This window comes from Varroa destructor, unplaced genomic scaffold (assembly GCF_002443255.2).
Source record: "Varroa destructor unplaced genomic scaffold, Vdes_3.0 BEIS01000004.1, whole genome shotgun sequence".
NCBI classification, from domain to species: domain Eukaryota; kingdom Metazoa; phylum Arthropoda; class Arachnida; order Mesostigmata; family Varroidae; genus Varroa; species Varroa destructor.
In genome coordinates, this window is record NW_019211457.1 from 45,451,970 (window position 1) to 45,471,245 (window position 19,276).

The window sequence follows — 19,276 nt, forward strand, 5'->3', positions numbered from 1 at the left end:
GTAAGCCGAAAGCAGTAGGTTTTCACTTAGCTATATGCTGTGTATGGCTTAGACGCAGTGGCTAAAAGGTACGCTGCCTTATTTCGCCGCAGTGCAACATAGCTTCAGCAACGGGCCAGAAAGAAGGCTTATGAAGAACAAATAAGGGAGCGGAAAAAAAGATTTCATGTTCGAATGATTCGGCCGATGAAAGCGGATAAAAAGTCCAAAGACTACGCTGGAGGATCTGCCTTCAGACTTCAGATCACGTCTCTTCAGGGCTACCGGCGGTAATAAAGTCACTTGAAGGCGGGTATTCACCAACAGAGTTACGAACATAGACTTAGCGGTTTCACAGAGAGCTTGTTGTTGAGGGACCAGAGCTGTCCGAAGTCAGATCAAGGAGTCAGTCGTTTGGGTGTATGCATAAAGAAACAATTGTCCAGGTTGGTATACCTACGGATAGGGAGAAAGATTCGAAGGGCGTGCGCGTCAAATAGGCGCCCTCGATAACGTCAAGCGTCAACTTGTTTACACAGCCCTATGGAGTATCTGTAGGAGGATAGTTAGCCAGTGCTCCAAATGTTCGGTATCAAAGGAAAATTACGAATTTAACTAAACAAATGTGCAACATTAAGGTCCAGATTGCCCTCCATTCCTGGGGACTGAACAAATTCTGGTTATATTATACATGTATAAAATTATAATCTAGCAGAAACGTTTTTCTGGGCATCATCCTAATTTAAACTTTTTAAATTGAGAAGATCTGTATTGATCTTCAAATTCGAGCGTGAATGAATACAACTGAAGATTCAATTCAGGTCACTGTCCGATTTTCGTATGTTGGGTACCATTCTTCAGGGACAGGTTCGAAAATAAAAACGTGTATGCACTATACGACGTAATCTTCCCGGATCTTCGACACATAACTCTCACCCTGACGACCCACACACTCGCTTTTCACGAACCCCTAGCGAGATAACATTTCTATTCTAGGTAATCGTCTTTTCTTCGGTGTTCTCCCAAACCGAGCCAAACCGATGAGATACGATCCGGCATAAAAAACAAAATATGACTTCGTACAATTCATGGAAACTGCCTCTCATCACCTCTCTTCACACTCTCTCTCTCGGTCGTCTCTTTGCTCGAAAAGCGTGAAGAAACGAAGCACGTCGAATACAACCCGTAGGAAAAGATAACGACGCGATAGAAGCACTGCCGTTGTCGCAACGCAGTCATTGAGCATTTATATATATATAAATCTCTCGTCCGGTAAATGTTTCGCTAGCCCGCCCGCCGCCCGGCCGGCAAAATAGAAGTGAGATAACCCGTTCTTTTCGTCGGGAGCATTGCCTCTGATCCCCTTTTAAATATGTGCTGTGATTGATTTGTACATATCTGTTAAGTCATTATTTTGCTGGCCCCCGTCAGGACAACCCGATCGGCCGTTCAGCCTGGGCCAGCCATGCAGAAACGTAAACTCGCGTGCTAGCGAATTGCTGACCTATCAAACGACTGGATTTAGCCAAATATAAGGCGCACCTGGCTTCCATTATTGCTGACTGTGCACCTTTTGTTGTTGCTGCTGCTGCTGCTTGGTGTGGCCAATCACATTAGCAGAGCATCATCATTATCGAATCTTATTAATTCGTGGTCGTTTAGCCTGCATCGATAGGCTCAAGGCACTGTCGTCTGTTCGTGATCGAAAACGTTCGAAGAACGGAACTTGCTGGCGATGATTTAATGACATAGGGTTTGGCGGGAAAAAGCTCATCGTTCGATATCTGAAACTTCCTCGAGTTTCTCGAGAACCTCATGGCGTTCGTAGAATGCATAACAATAACAAGGGCATCTAATTATGGTGAGGTGCTTCGAGGTCTCCAAGCGAGGGAAGGTGCAAGAGCGCATCAAGATAAAAGTAACAGTCAATTTGATAATGCTGTCATATTTTGCTCTTAAAACTGGCTTTATTTTATCTTCTTAAATTAGGCGAGACTTAATTAATAGAAAATGCGTTGTACACACGTGCCAACAACCGATAGAGCGTCTCAATCATATGATCTAACCGATCATGCGGTCCCGCCAAGATATATTGATTGATATACCGTGACATAGCACCACACGGTATGCATATGTCCTTAAGGACATGAAAAATAATGTTACGGAGGCGTATCAACAACCTAAAACTGTTTGTGTCACGTGCAGAATTTAGTAGTACTAATTTTGTGAATCGCATTTTGTTGTTACATTGATTGCTTGTTTATACGATCATCGCTTATACTGCCGGCTCATCTTCTTACGTAGATGCACACTCTATCGATTACCGCCGACAGACGCACAAAGAACGAAGACCAATGCATGGTTAGGGCGAACCAGTCACGATTTTGTTCGGAACGCGTCTAGTAACATTTCTGTCGTTAATACTATTACTGTGAATGTACATTGTGTCGGATCAATATCCGATTGGCGGTCCATCTTTGGCTCTACTTTCCGACCGCGATCCGTCGCTGGCCGCCCTTAGCCGCTCGGGAAGCCGGCGAATCGCTTACCACCTTTTTGTTGCAATTCGTACGTGTCGTTCCTTTTGCTGTCACACTCACTGGTAATTTGTTGCCACGAACAATGAAACTGGGGAAAGGCCACAGCAGCGACATTCAAAGAAGATATAGCTAAACTTTATCTCGCATTGCGTCGTCCTTCCATCGGTCCCTTTCTCCTTTCATTTTGCGTTATTGCACCAAGGTAGATCTCTGAGCTGAAAAATTCGGCAACAGCTTCGTAGCGCAGGTGCGTTCCTTTTCCGCTGGCAGTTGTGTATTCGTTTTAAAAAAGCATTTCCTGCTGTTGCCGTTGTTTTCAGAGCTGGTACTATGCTGTTGCTTTTTCATTTCGGTTTTCTGCCTTTGACCTGTTCTGTAGGACTGGGCCCTATCAGGTGTCGGCGCTGCACGACAGAGTATGAAGTGTGTGAAGTGCATAGGGATCGCGTCAATGGAAAACGCTCTTTTCGGTTGTACGAAGCTTTTTCTTGTAGCTGACGTGTCAAAAGGGAATACGCGACAGTGGATCGATGGCGTTGCTGTTGTTAGTCGTTGCGTCAGTGTTCCTTTCTTACGGTGATTTGCCCGTAAACGACCTTCGCCGCATACACATCTGTCACTGACTCCTACTTACGCCAGCAGCTGCTGTCGCTGCCGTGGCCCCTGGTGTTGTCACAGCAACGACAACAGCGGTCCTTGCTCAATCGTTCGGCGGCTAAAAGCGTGTGAAAGTTTGTCTTTCTCACCTTCGTTCTTCAATCTTCACTGTACTTCGTCCTGTGATCAGCCGCCCAGAATCTTCGAGGGAACGCACACGTCGATCAGGGCAAAAGGCCGGCCCTAATCTTTTTTGTCTTTTACCGTGACATCGGCCCAGAAATAGTCTAAGAGTAGTGAGACGTCTAGATCTGATTTTCTGATCTTGGTGCACAGCGCGACCACTGGAGCGTCGTGTCGCTTGAGAATTCCCATTTGTACTCGATATAGACACGACGTATCGCACACACACATATATATATGCATGCGTTTTCAGCCTGAGCATAACTGCTGCTCCAACGAATATTCCCTGACTGCTTTTGCCTTGCAGAATATTAACACCCAGTTTGAACAATACTGTAGTACGAATGTATATATATACATGCGCAATGTGGTAACCGTTTCATCGATGATGGCACGTCTCGTCTACGAGATAGCTTGCGTGCGGGTAAAGTTGAGTGAAGCGGACCGTGGGGAAATCTGATGAGAGCCGGGGGAAAGTAAGGGGAGAGCGAGAAAAAGACTTGTGACGCAAGTGAGAATTACGTTATCCGGCAAAAAAGGCTCTCTCTCTGTACGTTCCAAAAACAATCATAACAAAAAACAACGCAAACATATATACTATATACTATATATATATAGTATTGTGATAGTAAACTACTATTACATAGCACTAGTTTAGTTTAGAATTAGCTGAAGATAAGCTATCATAGACACAGAATTTTAATGATTTCTTATTTTGTCAGCTTGTTGACATTTCTGAAGCACTGCCAGAACCTAAGCGCAGATTCCTCAACGATAGCTACATATATTCACGTATTATTTTATTTTCGTGTGTTCCTTACCGTTTTAGATGGTAAAGGCTACCGATGGTGTACCAATGGCGCCCACATCGAACCAATCAGTAGACTCTGCTACGGGTTACGCAGGGTCGCCTGCGGCTCTCAGCGCTCGATGGGCGAAGTTGCGTGCTGATCCGGCCCTGCAGCGTTCAGCTGCACTTCGCGCACGACTGGCTCGCCGCGAGCGAAGAAACCGTCAAAGGATTTTAAGACTCCAAGAGTTCCATCGGCTGCGTTCGATGGTGCCCGCCATTGCCCAAACACCCAACGTGGACAAGGTAAGCTCACCAGCCTAGCGTGACGTCTAACCTCATATCCAACTCAATTAGAAAGCAGAAATAACGTTGGTACAGCGAGTAACTGAAGTCTCCATATCCGATGATTTTTCTGTCCACATGTGGAGCACCCGTAGCTCGTAGCTTTTCTATGAAAAGCTTTTGACGAAATAGCTTTATATTTCCATGATTTCCAAATCACAGTAATAAGTTGGCCATTTTGCAGCTGCCTTCACGACCGGGCTCTCATATTATTAGACGATAATAGATAAATCTTATTCTTCGCTCACGTGTCAGCGCTTCCTGATAACATCGAGCCTATATGTACAACCGACATTTCTACATTTCATTTGTTTCTTTTTACTGTTGAACAAGATTATCGTTATGAGAGAGAACGTCTAATATGAAAAGTAACAGCATGACAAAGTAACGTAAAAGGCAACCTCAGTGTATACGGCAGTCAGGCCATCAATGAACCTGGATTTTTACGCTCGAGGTGGAATATAACCGAGGCAGCAAAAACAACAATAAGAGCTAGTAGGCTCGAAAAACCGACCTTGTGTCTTTCAAGAATTCGCAAGCATGTCCGCTTCCTGCGCAGTGGTTCTGAGGTTGATAAGTCGCCTCGTCTGGTTTTGCTGCACAGCTAAGATGCAATGGATGATGTTTACAACAGTTCTCCCATTGCCGACGATTTGCAAAAGCTTCCATAACCTAAAGTCACATCGCACCAAAAGCTTCGGGTAACTTCAAATCCTATACAAGCGTTCACTGTTCGCTTTTCCCTTATTACTTTTGCTGCTACCCCTTACCCCCGATCTCTTTATCTCTATCGCTACCTCCCCCATACGTCGTATTGTGGCTGATCAGGTGCGACGAATTGCATTCTAATGACATTCGGCAATTTTGTTTTGTTATTCTTCAGGAACGTGTAGAGAACTCGGTTGAAATTGGTGTCCAAGTCCTTTTTTGTGTGTGTCCTTTGTCGTCGCAAATCGTTGTCGTGGTGATCTTTGGAAACCACGCCGCCATCGCGATTTCATGTGTCTACGAAGGGTATGCGTACATGTGCAGATGCGATCGCAAGGCGGCTTTTCTGCTCGATTTCAGATAACAATCGCGCATGAACAGAAATTCACGAATTGTCGCTGAACGGATATCGTTCAAAGGTTATGCCCTATTCTGTTAGGTTAGACCTGCATAGCCTGTTTGCGAGAAGCAACCCAAAAACCAGCGCCGAAGGCTAGTTTAAGGCGGTGGGGTATCGACACTAGGTGTGTCGGACTGTGCTAAAGGGATAGCACGACCATATGGTGCGAGCTGACCGGCTAAATCAGACTGTTGACTATGCCCGTACCTATCAAAGCGGGTTCCGCCTATTTAAGCGGTTTTACGGCTTTCGTCTGTTCATAATGATTCGTTTGTACATCGAAGAACTGTTTCGTTACGCATCCTTAGGGCATCATCTACTTCAATGCATAGACACGCTTATGTGAGAGGGATGTCATAGGTTATGGCAAGAGACAAAAGGTTCTTCGAAGCTTATTTGCTATCGTCAATCATGAAATACAGCAGGGAAATAGTTGAGGAATAGTAGGATAAATGAGATATCCGTCTGCAATCTGATAAACACAATGAAGCGGGAAGGAAGGGACATAAAATGTTCTTTCGATATAAGTGGCACGCATAAATTTGAAATACGTTTTTAATATAGTGATGAAATTATTACTTATATAAACATAAACTGCTGAGGTTATTACTAATATTATTGTTGGAATCTATCAGGAGGTGTATTACGGATTTACGATGACACGACGCTCACATTAGAGAAAACTATATAAACACCATGAAAACTGCACCTGAAAATTTACAGAAAAAAAAACCGAGTTTATTATTAAAAGAAGAGTTAACTAATATCCATACATTGACCGGATGCCACCCATTGTACTCTGGTTGCGTAATGAAATTGTACTTTTGACACATGTTACGATGTTCTTTTACAGCATATTGATACGGCGTGTCGCTAAAGATAGGGCCGCTAAGCATAGACGGGCAAGAAGCACGCAGGTACGACAGACATAACCATTAATGTGAACAAAAACACGACCCCAGTGGCAACAACAACAATGACGACGACAACGCAGTGTCGGTGTTGCGGCGTAAAGGGTTCGTTGAAGTCCGAGTGTGACTGACCCGCTTGCCCGTTCGACGATTGTCTGATGCTCTATCATCAACGACCGCATCGTGCCACCCCGACTGGCGCCACTGACAGCGCATACGACTACGGCCGACTAGGGGCTGTCTGTCCGCTCTAAGTCGAACGGCTGGCTATTTCTGGTTTGTTTCGTAGAGAGGAACTACCCCCGGCACACTGGTGAGCGGTCATCGGTACTTTTGGCCGCGTAGGGCAGATGGTGCTATACAGCTTCATCAGCCAATTCCTCAAACCGCTTCAACAGACCCCTGTCATTCTTCTGCTTTCCGAGTTTCTTCGTAAGTTCGACCTTTCGTATTTCGTCATTTTCGTTTGTCGGCTCGTTTTCGTATATTTATCGGCGTGTGTCGCTCTTTCATGATGCCCTCAGTACCGATATGTCTGTCGGAGCCGTGTGTGTGTCCGTTTGTGCTCGATATTTTCGTTGCTGTTTTCGGCTGTCTTGTCTCGCCCACCTTGTCAGAGTCTTCTGTACTTCTATTCGTCAACGACAGAGCCGATTCGAAGCGATGGCTAGATTTTTCAAATCAACTATCAAATACCCGACGCGCCAATCGAAGGGCAGACGGATTCAATCAGCTTGCCGCAACGTAGAGCAAAATCTCGAATGGGTACAGAGAAACACAGACCTATAGCCTTTTTTCAAACCTGCACCAGTGTATCGTATTTCGAATCAGTCAGGACACGCGTATTTGAAGTTGTCATGCCTCCTGTCATCGACAGCGACTACGAAAGAATGCGGAGCTGCGAGAGGTTGAGTGATCTAGCAATCCAATTCTATTCAGTTCTGGCAATTCATTCAGCCGGGTGCTAGAGTTAAGTAGACCCAATCTAACCTAGTTTTAAGGCAGCCTCAACAACGGGTCTGTCATCGCCGAGCAGTAGCTGATTGACTATACATACAGGCACACACGTCGCCATCGCTTGTTCGAGTCCATTTAACATTGAGTGTGTCTATTTTTCCGTAAAGCTGTATGTCAGCGCGACGATCTTCTTGTCCGACACCTTGAACCACCACGCTCGTATGAGATTGCAGGGCAGTCAGGAGGACATGGCCTGCTTTCAGTCTCGTAGCACGTAGCAATCGAGCGGAGAAAGCAAAGCCTCAGTCGCCGCTGATGTCATTTGTGCTGCAGGTAGATGGATGCCAAATGGCAATATAAGGATTGAGAATATTTTCGTGAAGGGGAATGGTCGTCTATCGCACTGAGGGTGTCGCTAATGCTTTTGGCTAATACGTATATCTGAGTAAATAAACGTTTTCATGTGAGAGCGTCGTTGTTCCCCTTCAATGGTGCTACTGTATAGCGACTGTTGAAATAAGGTAAAGCAAAGGTCATCATGAACATAGCAAGTGTGACAAGTATTCGGACTGAAAAATACGCTGAACGTATACGCAGCCGTCTGATAGAGCGTTAAGAAAATTAGTACCTGTGAAAATGAACAGTTCCTAAAGAGGTTCGTAGCGCAACGCATAACAACGGAAGAAGAAAAAGCACCTAATGGAAATTGATCATCATTGAGCAAAATACTTCCAAAGGCCATCACTAACAAACGACGCGACAAACGCCCAGATAGTAACCCATCGAGTTCAAGGGAATACCAAAACGTTGGGCTCGCAACCTTTATGGTTATTCAGCGATATATTAGTTTTTCTAGACATTAAATCATCAGTAGTGACCTCGTATATCAGCAACGCACCGTGAACGGACGATGCGATAATTTCTGCTATTGTATAACATTACGGAACGTAATCTACATAGTTTGTCAATGCATAACAACATCAACCTGCAGCTTAAAAGTCCATTGTGGGCGCTGTTTGTCTAGACAGGGGTCTGTTCTGCGTTTGGTCGGCAGCAAATGGTGATATAGTGCCAGGCAAAACGGGTTCTAAATGAATAGCCGCGATTAATAACAATTACAATAAGAGTGATATCAGTAGCCGCCCCTAGACTCAATGACGTCAGACGTTAACGGACGGTGCCTGCCCTGCAGATTTGTCTCGAGACGCAACTGTTTCTTAAGTTACTCGAATTCGCATAGTAGATTTCGCCTGTGGAGCGTCCGCGTTTATTGAAGCTATAGCTCTGCTAGATAAACATTTATTAAGAAGCAATTTTTAAGATAGATTATGCTAGCGACTAGAGATAACAGGGTTAAAATTTAGAAACGCTAGACGAAACAGTGAAAAGCACCCAGAGCTCTACTTAACTAACGTACGGAAACGATTCCTAGCCGAAGCACCCATTAGTCAACAACAATTTGGATAGAATTTGGCCTGTTTTTTCCGTCCGCTAGGCAGGGCGGATTTTTACTGTGATGTAAACGTTGTATCGACTCAGGTCGTCCGAAACGTCAAGTGCTGTGTGAAAACCGGGTGCGAGCCTACGCCAGCTCCCCCTTATTCTTGCCGAACGATCCGTTCTCTGCTGACAGTGTGATTCAGGCAGAGCTTGCTAGCCGGACGAATGCTACGACCGAGTCACTCACTGACTGTTTTTAGGGCGCTAGTCTACGCGGCACGTTCGTTCTAGAGGTTCTCTTGCGTTGGGATCTGAGTCAACGCTTCGGAGGACTCAACGTTTGTGTCAAGAGAGACTAAAGGCTATGTCGACCCAATCGGAGTATGTTGTAGGATATGTAGCAATCCATGACTAATGGCTTGTGCTCTTATGACCAGGCTGCCACTGCGTATTGCCCACGGACGTTAAGTGCGTTGCTGGTCGTTTAATAACGGCGCTGAACCAAGGAACCGTTGATGCATGCACGGTCAACTATGTCGTACTATAAAGAACATGGAGAGTACTCGAGGCAGCGGATAAAGGGGACGAGCAACGAAGTCGATGCCCTCCTATGTGTCAAGTCTCCCATAAATGTAATGGGAATTGCTAGAATAAAAAGTAGAACCGAGTTCAGCATTTGACATCTCAGCAAGCTCTAGAGGAAAGCCATGAAAACATCTTCATTATGAAAAAATTTACTATCCAATTCGTCGATTGTCCAGATTACCATTAACGTTTCTCGTAACTGAAGCCAGCTCACTGCCGGACGCGCTTTAACAGCGACAGGGTAGGAAAAGCAGCAACGTTTAATAGATTCTTAAATTAGCGTTGTTTTTTCTCGAGAACATTCATGTTAAAAATAGCGATAAACAATTGTTTGTCGACGCACGCCTATAGAACGTGTTATGTAGCGTTCATTGCGGCCTCCTTATTTATTCTCTGCGACACGACCCAAGCAAGCGCCAGTCGTCTCCGTACGAAGCTCGACTTTTATTTGTCGCATGTTAGGCTTGCTAGGCCCAACAACCAACAGGGATCAAATACACATAATAACAGTGGCGAAGTCTTATTACATCGTCGACTGGGTCATCGTATGGGCCGAATTCACCGCTGTACATAGACCCATAACAGGGAATCTTTTGCCAATCGCATATTAGAAGCTCTAGTCATTTATGTCGTTACCGCTTATACGTTCACGCTGTTGGGGCTGTATGATATTCGTCAGAGGTCGTTTGTTGTCTGAACATCACTGCAGGAACAATCGCCAGGTCAATTCGCGGTCGACGCGACCAAGAAAAAATGGTCTGTCAGCAAACATGGGATTTACGTTCATACTTTTAGCGGATCGATCACAAATCTGTGAAACTGGAGGCCACTTTCCAACTTTCTCTCTGCTTGCCTGCCTCTTTGTTTGTTTGTCAATCTGTCTGTTTCGCTTGCTTTGCTTTATAGTTTTTGTATTTTCTCTGTAGAGGTATTAGAGTCTGTAATCGAGAGTCATTGGCCGCACTCTCGGGCTATTTGAGGATCACAATGTATATTCTTTCGTGCGTTTCGGTCTGGATAGCAGATCGTCCTGGCCGGTTATTTCTCTTGGCCCAACGAACAGAATAGCCAATCCTTATAACGATACTGTGCAGAATTAAGTGGTGGATCGTGAACAGCTTTTTCGGCGCTATGACTTCGGTGATCGTATTTTAGCCGATCGAGCATTAAGCGCTAGGCACGCCTTTGTATATATCGTTTTTGCTGTCGCTTCCTACTTCTAGCAAATGTTTTACACACTGCGAACGGTTTCGACTGGAAGCGTGAAACAGGTAGGTGTCGTGGTTGGCCCGAAGACAATCGGAAATAAGGACGGCACGATGTTATAAAATTTAGATTGAGCTTTCAAGGTGACGCTGATAACGATCGTAAATTATTCTACAGAGCTTTCCAACTCGACCGTTATTCCCTTCGTCTCTTTCATTTTTCTCCATCTCGTAACGACTTCGTTGTTAGTAATACGTGTTGATGTAACTGGCTGTACAAATATAAAGTCTTATTGGCTGATGGCGACCGATATATACTCGTATTTTCTAGGCCTCTCATGGGCCATATCTCAGTGCGAATCTATTTGAATCGATCGCGTCAGGTTAGAGCCTAGAATAAGGCCGACAGCGATCAACTGTGATACTACCCGGTGGCGTGTCGTGATAATGTAAAGGATCTTTTGAAGGAAAGTTGAAGGTTCCAGGTGAGGAGTTCTCGTCGTACCACTTGCTCAATATTGCGACGTGGTCACTTTGAACGCCGAAGTTTCACTGATACAATAATGGGGTGGTTCGCGTTTGTATGTGTTTGGTGACACCAAAAAAGGAAGAAGGCGGACTCATTGTTAGTGTTATTGAAGACACCACCTATTAATTCAAATACAACCTGATTACCATCAAGAAGTTTCCGACAGAAGAATAACTCATTTCACACACTTTGTCCACTGAATTAATGTCCTAAACACGAAAGAGCGATTTCGCCACCTCAGCCACCTAACTGACATACCTATATGTGTGATACAAGTATATTTGTAGTCAAGAGCCGCCAGCTGGTTCCCAGGCGTCGAAGGCGCCAGTTTCTCGAATAGACTGGGAGAAGAGACCAGCTCGTCCGCTCCGCCAATAAATGTGCACATTTACCCCCGGGTACATCTGCCCTAACCGGACCGACGAGGCCGTAGAACCTCAAGTAGTGCCAGCCATACGATCATCGTGCTGGTCGCTCCTCCTCGCGGGCCCGCAAATCATTGGCACAGTCACCCGAGCGTTCGTGCTGTCTGCTACCTGACCTCTGTTCGTGGAGGGGATGTTCTTGTCCCACCGTGCAGCCCCGATGGGTTGCCGCCTAACAAGACGTACTAGTAGTTGCAAATGCCCCGTCGCCAGTGCGGAATGCGAACACCAGATGGTCAGAGGGGTGTAATGCCTGTCCATGGGTGGCACAGAAGACGGCTGCGGCGGTGGCGCTTTGCTGATCGCGACGAGCTATAATATGAAACTTGGGGGTGGCTCATTGAGGCTTTTGTGATGATAGCGCGACGAGCATCACGGGAATACCTTCAATAGATAAATAAGCGGGCAAACTGGTAGGCTACAACCTGTCTGCTAGTTGCTAGTGCTTTGTGCTCCGTGCAGCTCTTTCTATGGCCTCTCACGTTCGACCAGATCGTGTCACTATAGAAGCTGGTGTTACAACAAGCGCATTCCTTGCTGCGGCCGCCAGGCGCCCACCCACCAAAGGTAGCCCCGAAGCGCAGTTCAGATGTCTAGCAGTAGCGCGTACCACTGGCGGCAGCAGTGCGTGCCAGTACTGTGGCTAGTCCATGACGTCATGGGCTTTTGCCCCGCATTTCCGTCTACACTTCGCTTTCTCCCGGCTGCTCACTATTGCATTTGTCTACAGCATCGTACTCTTTTTCTCTTTCGCTGTTTCCATGCGCGTTGAGGGACGGGTTCTGGGTGGACGTTTGAAAACCAACCGAACATGAAAAGCTGGAGGTACAGTATATGCTGCCAGTAGGGGGTGCATGCCGATGGATTGGGGTCATGTGGAAAATGCCAACTGCCTGGAGCAGTGTCGAAAATCGAAGCGAAATTTGCCGAGGGAGCATGACGACACATCGACTCACATCATTCGAAAGTCACAAGCGTAGGATGATGATAGCTGGCGGTCCAGGTTCTGCTAATTAAACCGCTGCTTTCAAAAGGCTTTTCACATCCATTCACGCAGTAATTGTTGGCCTTTAAACGCACACAGGAACACGGACACACGATAAGATTGAGTGGCCTAGGGCATGCAGGATTGGATAGTCTCGGCATTACCAGCCACAAGGAAAGGCTGTCCAGACGACATGTAAAGCGAATGCAGTTCGTGGATGTGGATGTTGGGCTGTCAACTAGGTGGTACCAAGGTTAAATAATGCTGGAATTGTTTACTAGCATATTATGGAGTAAACAGTATATAAGGTCAACGAAGCTAGTAATCGGCTTACTACTCTTCTAGCTTACTTTAAGTATCAGCGGCAGATACGAAGAAATTCAGCGTCATAGTTTTTAACGGAATTCCTACAGTTGTTTCATGCTCTATATATTAGTTATACGGTTTGATTAGGCGCGGTGAGTCTCGTTACTTGACTGTGTTTGTTTAATTAACTTACTCCGCTACTGCATGCGATGTCTATCGGCCTGCTAAGGCTTTGTTTTTCGCGCCACCGTCACTAGGTGAGAACCGTTGGATACAGAACGTCCCAAAGAGCACGTTGTTCTTTTCTGTCACATGCTACTCTGTCCCGTTAATCGGCTTCGGGGGCTGTGATCAGGTAGGCCATTCTCTTCTCGTTTGCCTCGCGTTTCTTAAACCCAGCAGCGGTCACGGTCTCCTTTCTAAATCTGGTAGCCAAGAACAGGCCTGCCTACGTAACTTCTCTCAAGTTCTACTGTTTGTGCCGAATTTCTGTATTTCTGCCACACTCCACTCAGCAGACCTGCTCAGAGCCGATGATGCTTCCCCGGCATTTGTTCGTGAAAGGAGTTCGGTCCAAAGGAGAGGCGAGCGGTGGAGTCTAAGGGGTCAGTTAGGGGCTTCCTTTTCGTACGTTCAAATCTATTCGGCTTCATTCGTTGCGGCTGTCGCTGATGACTGCTCTAGCGAACTGCTTGGATAGGCGTAGGGCACTTTTCTAATCCGGTAAAGACATCCACTAAGCATCGGTTCTCTAGCCCAGCTAGAGACCAGGCCTGTCCCTGGCCGTTTCTTTGGTTAGGAAGTTTGCTCTTCGACAGGTGCGGGTTTCACCTGCGCGACTGAGAATCGCAGATAGCGATCGGACGAGACCAAGCGGTAGATCGACCCATGAAGGAACTATCTTTATCGCCAGTAAAAAGCTGCTACATATCGAAGGACGAAGTTGGTGAGGCTCTGTGAAAACGACGGCATCGTGAAGAACTTCTGAAGAAAGTGTATTTTTGTTCTCTTCGTTGTCCTTTTGATGTACATGTATTTATATAGTCGTACGACACAACAAAACTGACGCGATCTGAAATGAGTGATCCGAAAGAGGGTGACAGCACAGATTGGTAACACGGATACACAAGTACCACTATATGACCTCTCGAGGAATGGATACGGTGACCCATACTTGTATATATGGGCTGTACAGCAGAAAGTCGAAGGGGCAAGTGCTATTAATTCTCCTCTATGTCATGCATGTGCTGTATGTGAGCAGACAAAGGAACCTGGGTATTTATTGTTAATATCTTCTCGAGGCGAAATCCGACCGCTTAGTCGCTTCCAGTTTCTACCGTTGCCGACTATGGCAGTGACACATCAAATGTATAACGAAACAGAAGGATCCGTTACATTCGCAGGATCTAGCTCCGACGACAAGAGTATTTTACAGAACATTTTGTTTAGGGCGTGTTGTTGTTGCTGCAGCAGAACTAGAGTACATGACATGAGGATATGATCCACTGTACATATGGCACCTAGTTTAAAGAGCAAAAAAGCGGTGGTTTTTAGTTCGCCTGTAACTAAATGATAACGGTACTGATACGGGTGCGCCGCTCGCGAACAAACCAGTTGAGCAGATATTCGCAATTTACAATTCGATAGGTAAATAGTTACTTGGAAATTCGAATTCTCAAAAACACTTCGAGTAGGTGACATCTCTGAAATCTGAACGCCGCTTATCCACAAAGCATGAGTAGTACTGGAGTATGTGTACATCACCAGTTTGTCCTTCACACACACACACACACACACACACACACACACACACACACACACACATATATAGATAAATCTCGCAAAAACTTCAAACGGTCAGCCCCGCGCGGATTCGATCTTTGTCCTTAGCTGCCACCGAAAGCGTTCGCTGGCTCCGTCACCGCGCCAGTGTTACTACATTACGTACTGCCTTTACGTTGTCACCACTGGCACTCAACAGCTCCGACTAGAATCTTCACTCGCCGTCGCACAACAAAAAATAGAAGCTTCGACGACGGGCCGATCTCGGTCGGCCCGTCGTCGAAGCTTCTATTTTTTCATCGGACTTTGACTGACCGCTAACCGCTCGACGGCGATGCGATCCCGCCGGCTGTGCGTTCCCACGCTCGTGGACGACTGTTTTTTTGAGAGGGATAGCAATTCGATCTTCCTTTAGTCGACAATGGGTCTGGCCGACGACAACTTCTGCAATAGAACACTACACAGAAATATTGCTAATATAATAGTATCAAGAATAAAGCGCTATAAGGCTTTGGCATTAACGAAGACGAAGGTTAGGGACGACCGGAAAAATGGCACACACGCAGCAACTCTTTCCGCAAAACAGACGGCCATTGTGCCGATGTCGACGATACTGGGACGTTGTCTGGCAAGGCAATAACGCTTAAATAAATCTGCTGCATACGCTGTTAGGGGGCAATGTTCGATGCAGCCTATGCCCATATATAGATGCCGAAGTTTGTGCAGTCATCGGTCAGTATTATATTTTGGTAACACTTCATATTTCAGTTAACACATATTCTGTTGTCGTGAAAATTCGTAGGGCGACTGCAATAGCAAATGTGGCAATTCTTGAAGTTTACCCAATCCAGCCTCGGGCTACAATGAAGTTACGGGCCACCGTCACCAAGGGTTAGAAAGCGGAACTAAAACCGAGCTTAAAGCGAGTCGAATAGGCCTATAAAATGTGCCAAACTCCGATTAAGACGGCGACATCCAGCTGAGCCGTTATTATTACCGTTTAGTTGCTGCAGCTGGGTCGGTACAATATAAGGTTTGTGAAGACGACTGTCTTCGGAGAGATTATAGTGATGCAAATAAAGCTGATTGGAGTGATCCTAATCGACCGTCATCTAGCTCGATGGGGCTTGGTTTTGTCGATGGAGTGATAAAAGGCCGCCCCTTTCGAGGTGACAATAATCATGATTTAATCGTCTGTCACGTATGTCAATTTGAGATGAACAAGTCTTCATCAAAGCAGAATGAAGGTTTGAGGGTTATCGGGTAGTTAAAAATACCAAACGCACGATAATCCGCAATAGGACACTGAGTGGCGTTTCATCATCTAGCCTAGTTATTGCCAGCTAACTAATTGGCCCTAGCAATGTCGTGCCAAACGCCGAATGCTAGAATGATGTGTATTGTTGATCCACTAATGGCGTCGTACAGGCCCAACAGCATTCTCAAGCCCAACAACACAAAAGACCCAGAGTATTTTATCAACAGACTATTGGCAATCAATAACGTAACCCTTTTGTTAGTAGCTACGAAACATATATATATATATACATAAAAGAAATCTTCTCTACTTGGTTTCTATCCTAAAACAAATTGCGGTATAGCCAACAATCTATGCACTCTTAATGCTATTGAAGGTCGCTTAGTACTTACGAACGAACGTTTGCTACCGCCACGACACATCATAGGCCTTAACCTTTATCTAATTAAACCTAAAAACGCGCACTGCATGAACTATTCTAGAATGTACACTCGTGCTGTTTCCTGAAGTTATGTAGAGGCCCTAAGCCATTTGGGCAGTCTAACGTATCCAAAACCTTTTTGCATAAAGCCATGATACAACACAACTTAGTCGATACGCTTCAAGGCAGGCGAAGGCAGCCACCATGTGACATCTCTGGTCATCAAAAGTTGAAGTAGCGGCATCATGCCTTTATTACACTCTGCTAGTCGATTTCCCTGCATCACACTCCCACGGCTGGCTCCACAGAAAGCCGCTCCTCCCGACTTTTGCATTCCCATCTATTTCCCCAGGGGGTCCCTGAAGGCTCTCGTTTATTGGAAGTTCCATCTTAAGAGAGCTACTGATAATATGCTGTATATCGGTTGCAAGGTCTGGGGAGACAAGTACCGTAAAAAAAAATACTGCATCTATCAATATCGGCCGACATCGGTGTGAAACCAGTGGCTTAGTGTAAAAGGTCTACCTTGAATAGTTTGATGTGGTGTACCCTATCAGTTCTACTGCACAATACCTTATCGTTGGAAAACTTTAACGCCGACCGGTATACTGATTGAACGACTATCCATGCTGACGTCATATCAAGCGTTTAGAGTAGCTACCGCTTTTACTTTATCTTTCAACTCGTTTAGCCGATTTTCAATACATAGACGTCTTCTCTATCCTTTATGCTAGTTCGCTTTTATCGACTACCGGCATCACATCTATTCTCTAAGTTTGTGTGAGGCGTGTCTTGTCTTTCCCGTCTTAGTGTGGGACCGTTCCGACCAACTCCCCGCCCTTAGCCCTGATGAGCTCCCGATAAACGCGGGAGAGTGCGAGGATTGTCACGTGACAGGCCTCCGTGTTTGTCTTTCTCATGAGAAACGAATCGAAAGAAGCAAACTAGATACAAAGAACCGCGCACCGCTTTTAGGCCAGATGACAATTGAGGTCGAGCAGCATACCCACAGCGACCGATGATAGCTGCAGTAACTACTACTACTACTACTTCTATCAATATTTCGCAATGAATAGAAATGAATCGGGGGAAGGATTTCGTCACAGAACACGGTTGTGCACTAACGATGGTGGTCAGTTAACGACGAAAATCGTGACAACATCCGAGGAAGACTACATATATTTGTTCTCTGCAATATAGCAGGGGCGGATGGGTATCGGCGCTTGTTGTCCCGATACAGGAAAACGGCTGGGGGAAGTTGCAGCGTGGGAAAATACAATGGACCCGTGTCAGGCTCGTGTCTGTCTGCTAGCCGTGAGCCATAGCACAAGGAACTGTTGCCGAGTGTAGCCGGCTCCCACCTCAGGAAATGAAAATGCTTAAAAAGGAAGAGGCGACGAAGAAGATAAAGCTATGGGTACATTAGCATTCGGTCTTAATCAGTTTAAACGCATGATAAACACGTACAGTCGAAGGCACGAAGAAAGGTACAACTAAGGCAAATGCACTAGTAATCCTTAGGAAAAAGGCGAAACTAATCCTGATAAGCAGGTACGGACTACCTGGGGACCCCGCGCACCGTTGGAGGAGAATGCAGCTATGGACTGAGAGTATGCTCTGTTCCTATTGCCGACATTACCATTATCGCCCTTAATACCGAAGGGCGAATTGATGGAAGCTAACGACGCCGATGATGGCACAGGCATTACGGAGCGGCGTCATTTAAACCTGATAGATAAATGTAAGAGCTTCATGTACCTACTCTCTGCTCTCACCTCCATAAATAAACACTCGTCACATAAAAGCATCAGACGAATCAAATGGAACGTGGCGAAGCTCCGTTATTCGAGGTGCAGGATAAAGCCTGTAAAAAGCGTTACTTTGTATTAGCAGTCAAGGATATAATCATTTGCAATACGAATCACTATTGAGCGCCGTTACGTATGATCTTTCATATGAATTCCTATTGCGGATTTGTGCTATAGATGATATATATACTGTAGATTAGTATTAAACATTCCATCAAGCGGTTCGCTGCCGGCACGAAACGAAGTGTGTCCACGTTCAGGTTTGAACCTGGATCATGGCGGTGCCGGACGTAAGGCTCAAAACATTCGGTATCAAAGGATTTCTTTTTTATGGGTGTTTGCACAGCTTGCGCAGAGAATAATGAGGAATGTAAGGGTACCAAAGATAATGTACAGTATGTCTCTGAATAACATCCGCATTTATTTTGGAGCCATGCGGAACTCGTATAACACAATGACTTCATGGCACAGTGACGTTTAGAAGACAAGCGAACTATTATCTGGGGGGGGGGGGGGGCAATGTGCTACTACCCTAGTAAAGGTAGGTCAAGATGAACAAAACCAAGCTTGTCGCTTGAGCCAGAGAGCTTAAAACTTAGCTATTTCACACTGGTTTCGCCATCATCAGTTGCACGCTTCGTGTGTGAACTGTTGCAATAGGGTTTCGTAGCTAAACTGAAATTAATGTATTTATTTCAGTATTCGCTCCGGTGCTTAGGGTTATATGCTGCTGATCGAACTGCCAGCGACTGATGATATCAGATATTTGACTTCTTATGTAGATAGACGTTGCTCTGGGTTATGTGAATCGGAGACAAGAGCTTCGACGTCTGAAAAGGACCATGCGGGCTCGTGTAACCGAACGAGGCGATGCACAGGCTACCCGCCATGCCGTTAAATCCGTCGAGCCTATACTGTAAACATCTGGGCTGCGGTGCATGTGATGCTGGTGAACCATTATCTAGCTGCAGTGCGGCCACCGCACGCCAGGAACTTGGCCCAATTTATCTTAGGGTTTCTCGGGCCAAGCCCATCAGGTCCACCCCCGCTGCACCTATGGGTATTTCATTATTGGCAAGTGATCGAGCGATTGACGATTTCTTCTGTACTGAATGAACCTAA

General features: G+C 45.7%; 1 protein-coding gene across 4 annotated transcripts in view; it reads left to right on the forward strand.

The window, feature by feature from the left end:
* The window catches only part of LOC111248941 (uncharacterized), a 47,320-nt gene that overhangs the window by 24,101 nt on the left and 3,943 nt on the right, over positions 1 to 19,276 (forward strand). For 3 of the 4 annotated variants that reach the window (XM_022802080.2, XM_022802082.2, XM_022802081.2), the window contains exon 2: positions 4,129 to 4,395. In XM_022802080.2, the coding sequence (XP_022657815.1) occupies positions 4,129 to 4,395 (267 nt within the window). Of the gene's footprint in view, positions 1 to 3,717; positions 3,850 to 4,128; positions 4,396 to 19,276 lie in introns of those variants that run through there. The other variant, XM_086987525.1, reaches the window with a different exon arrangement.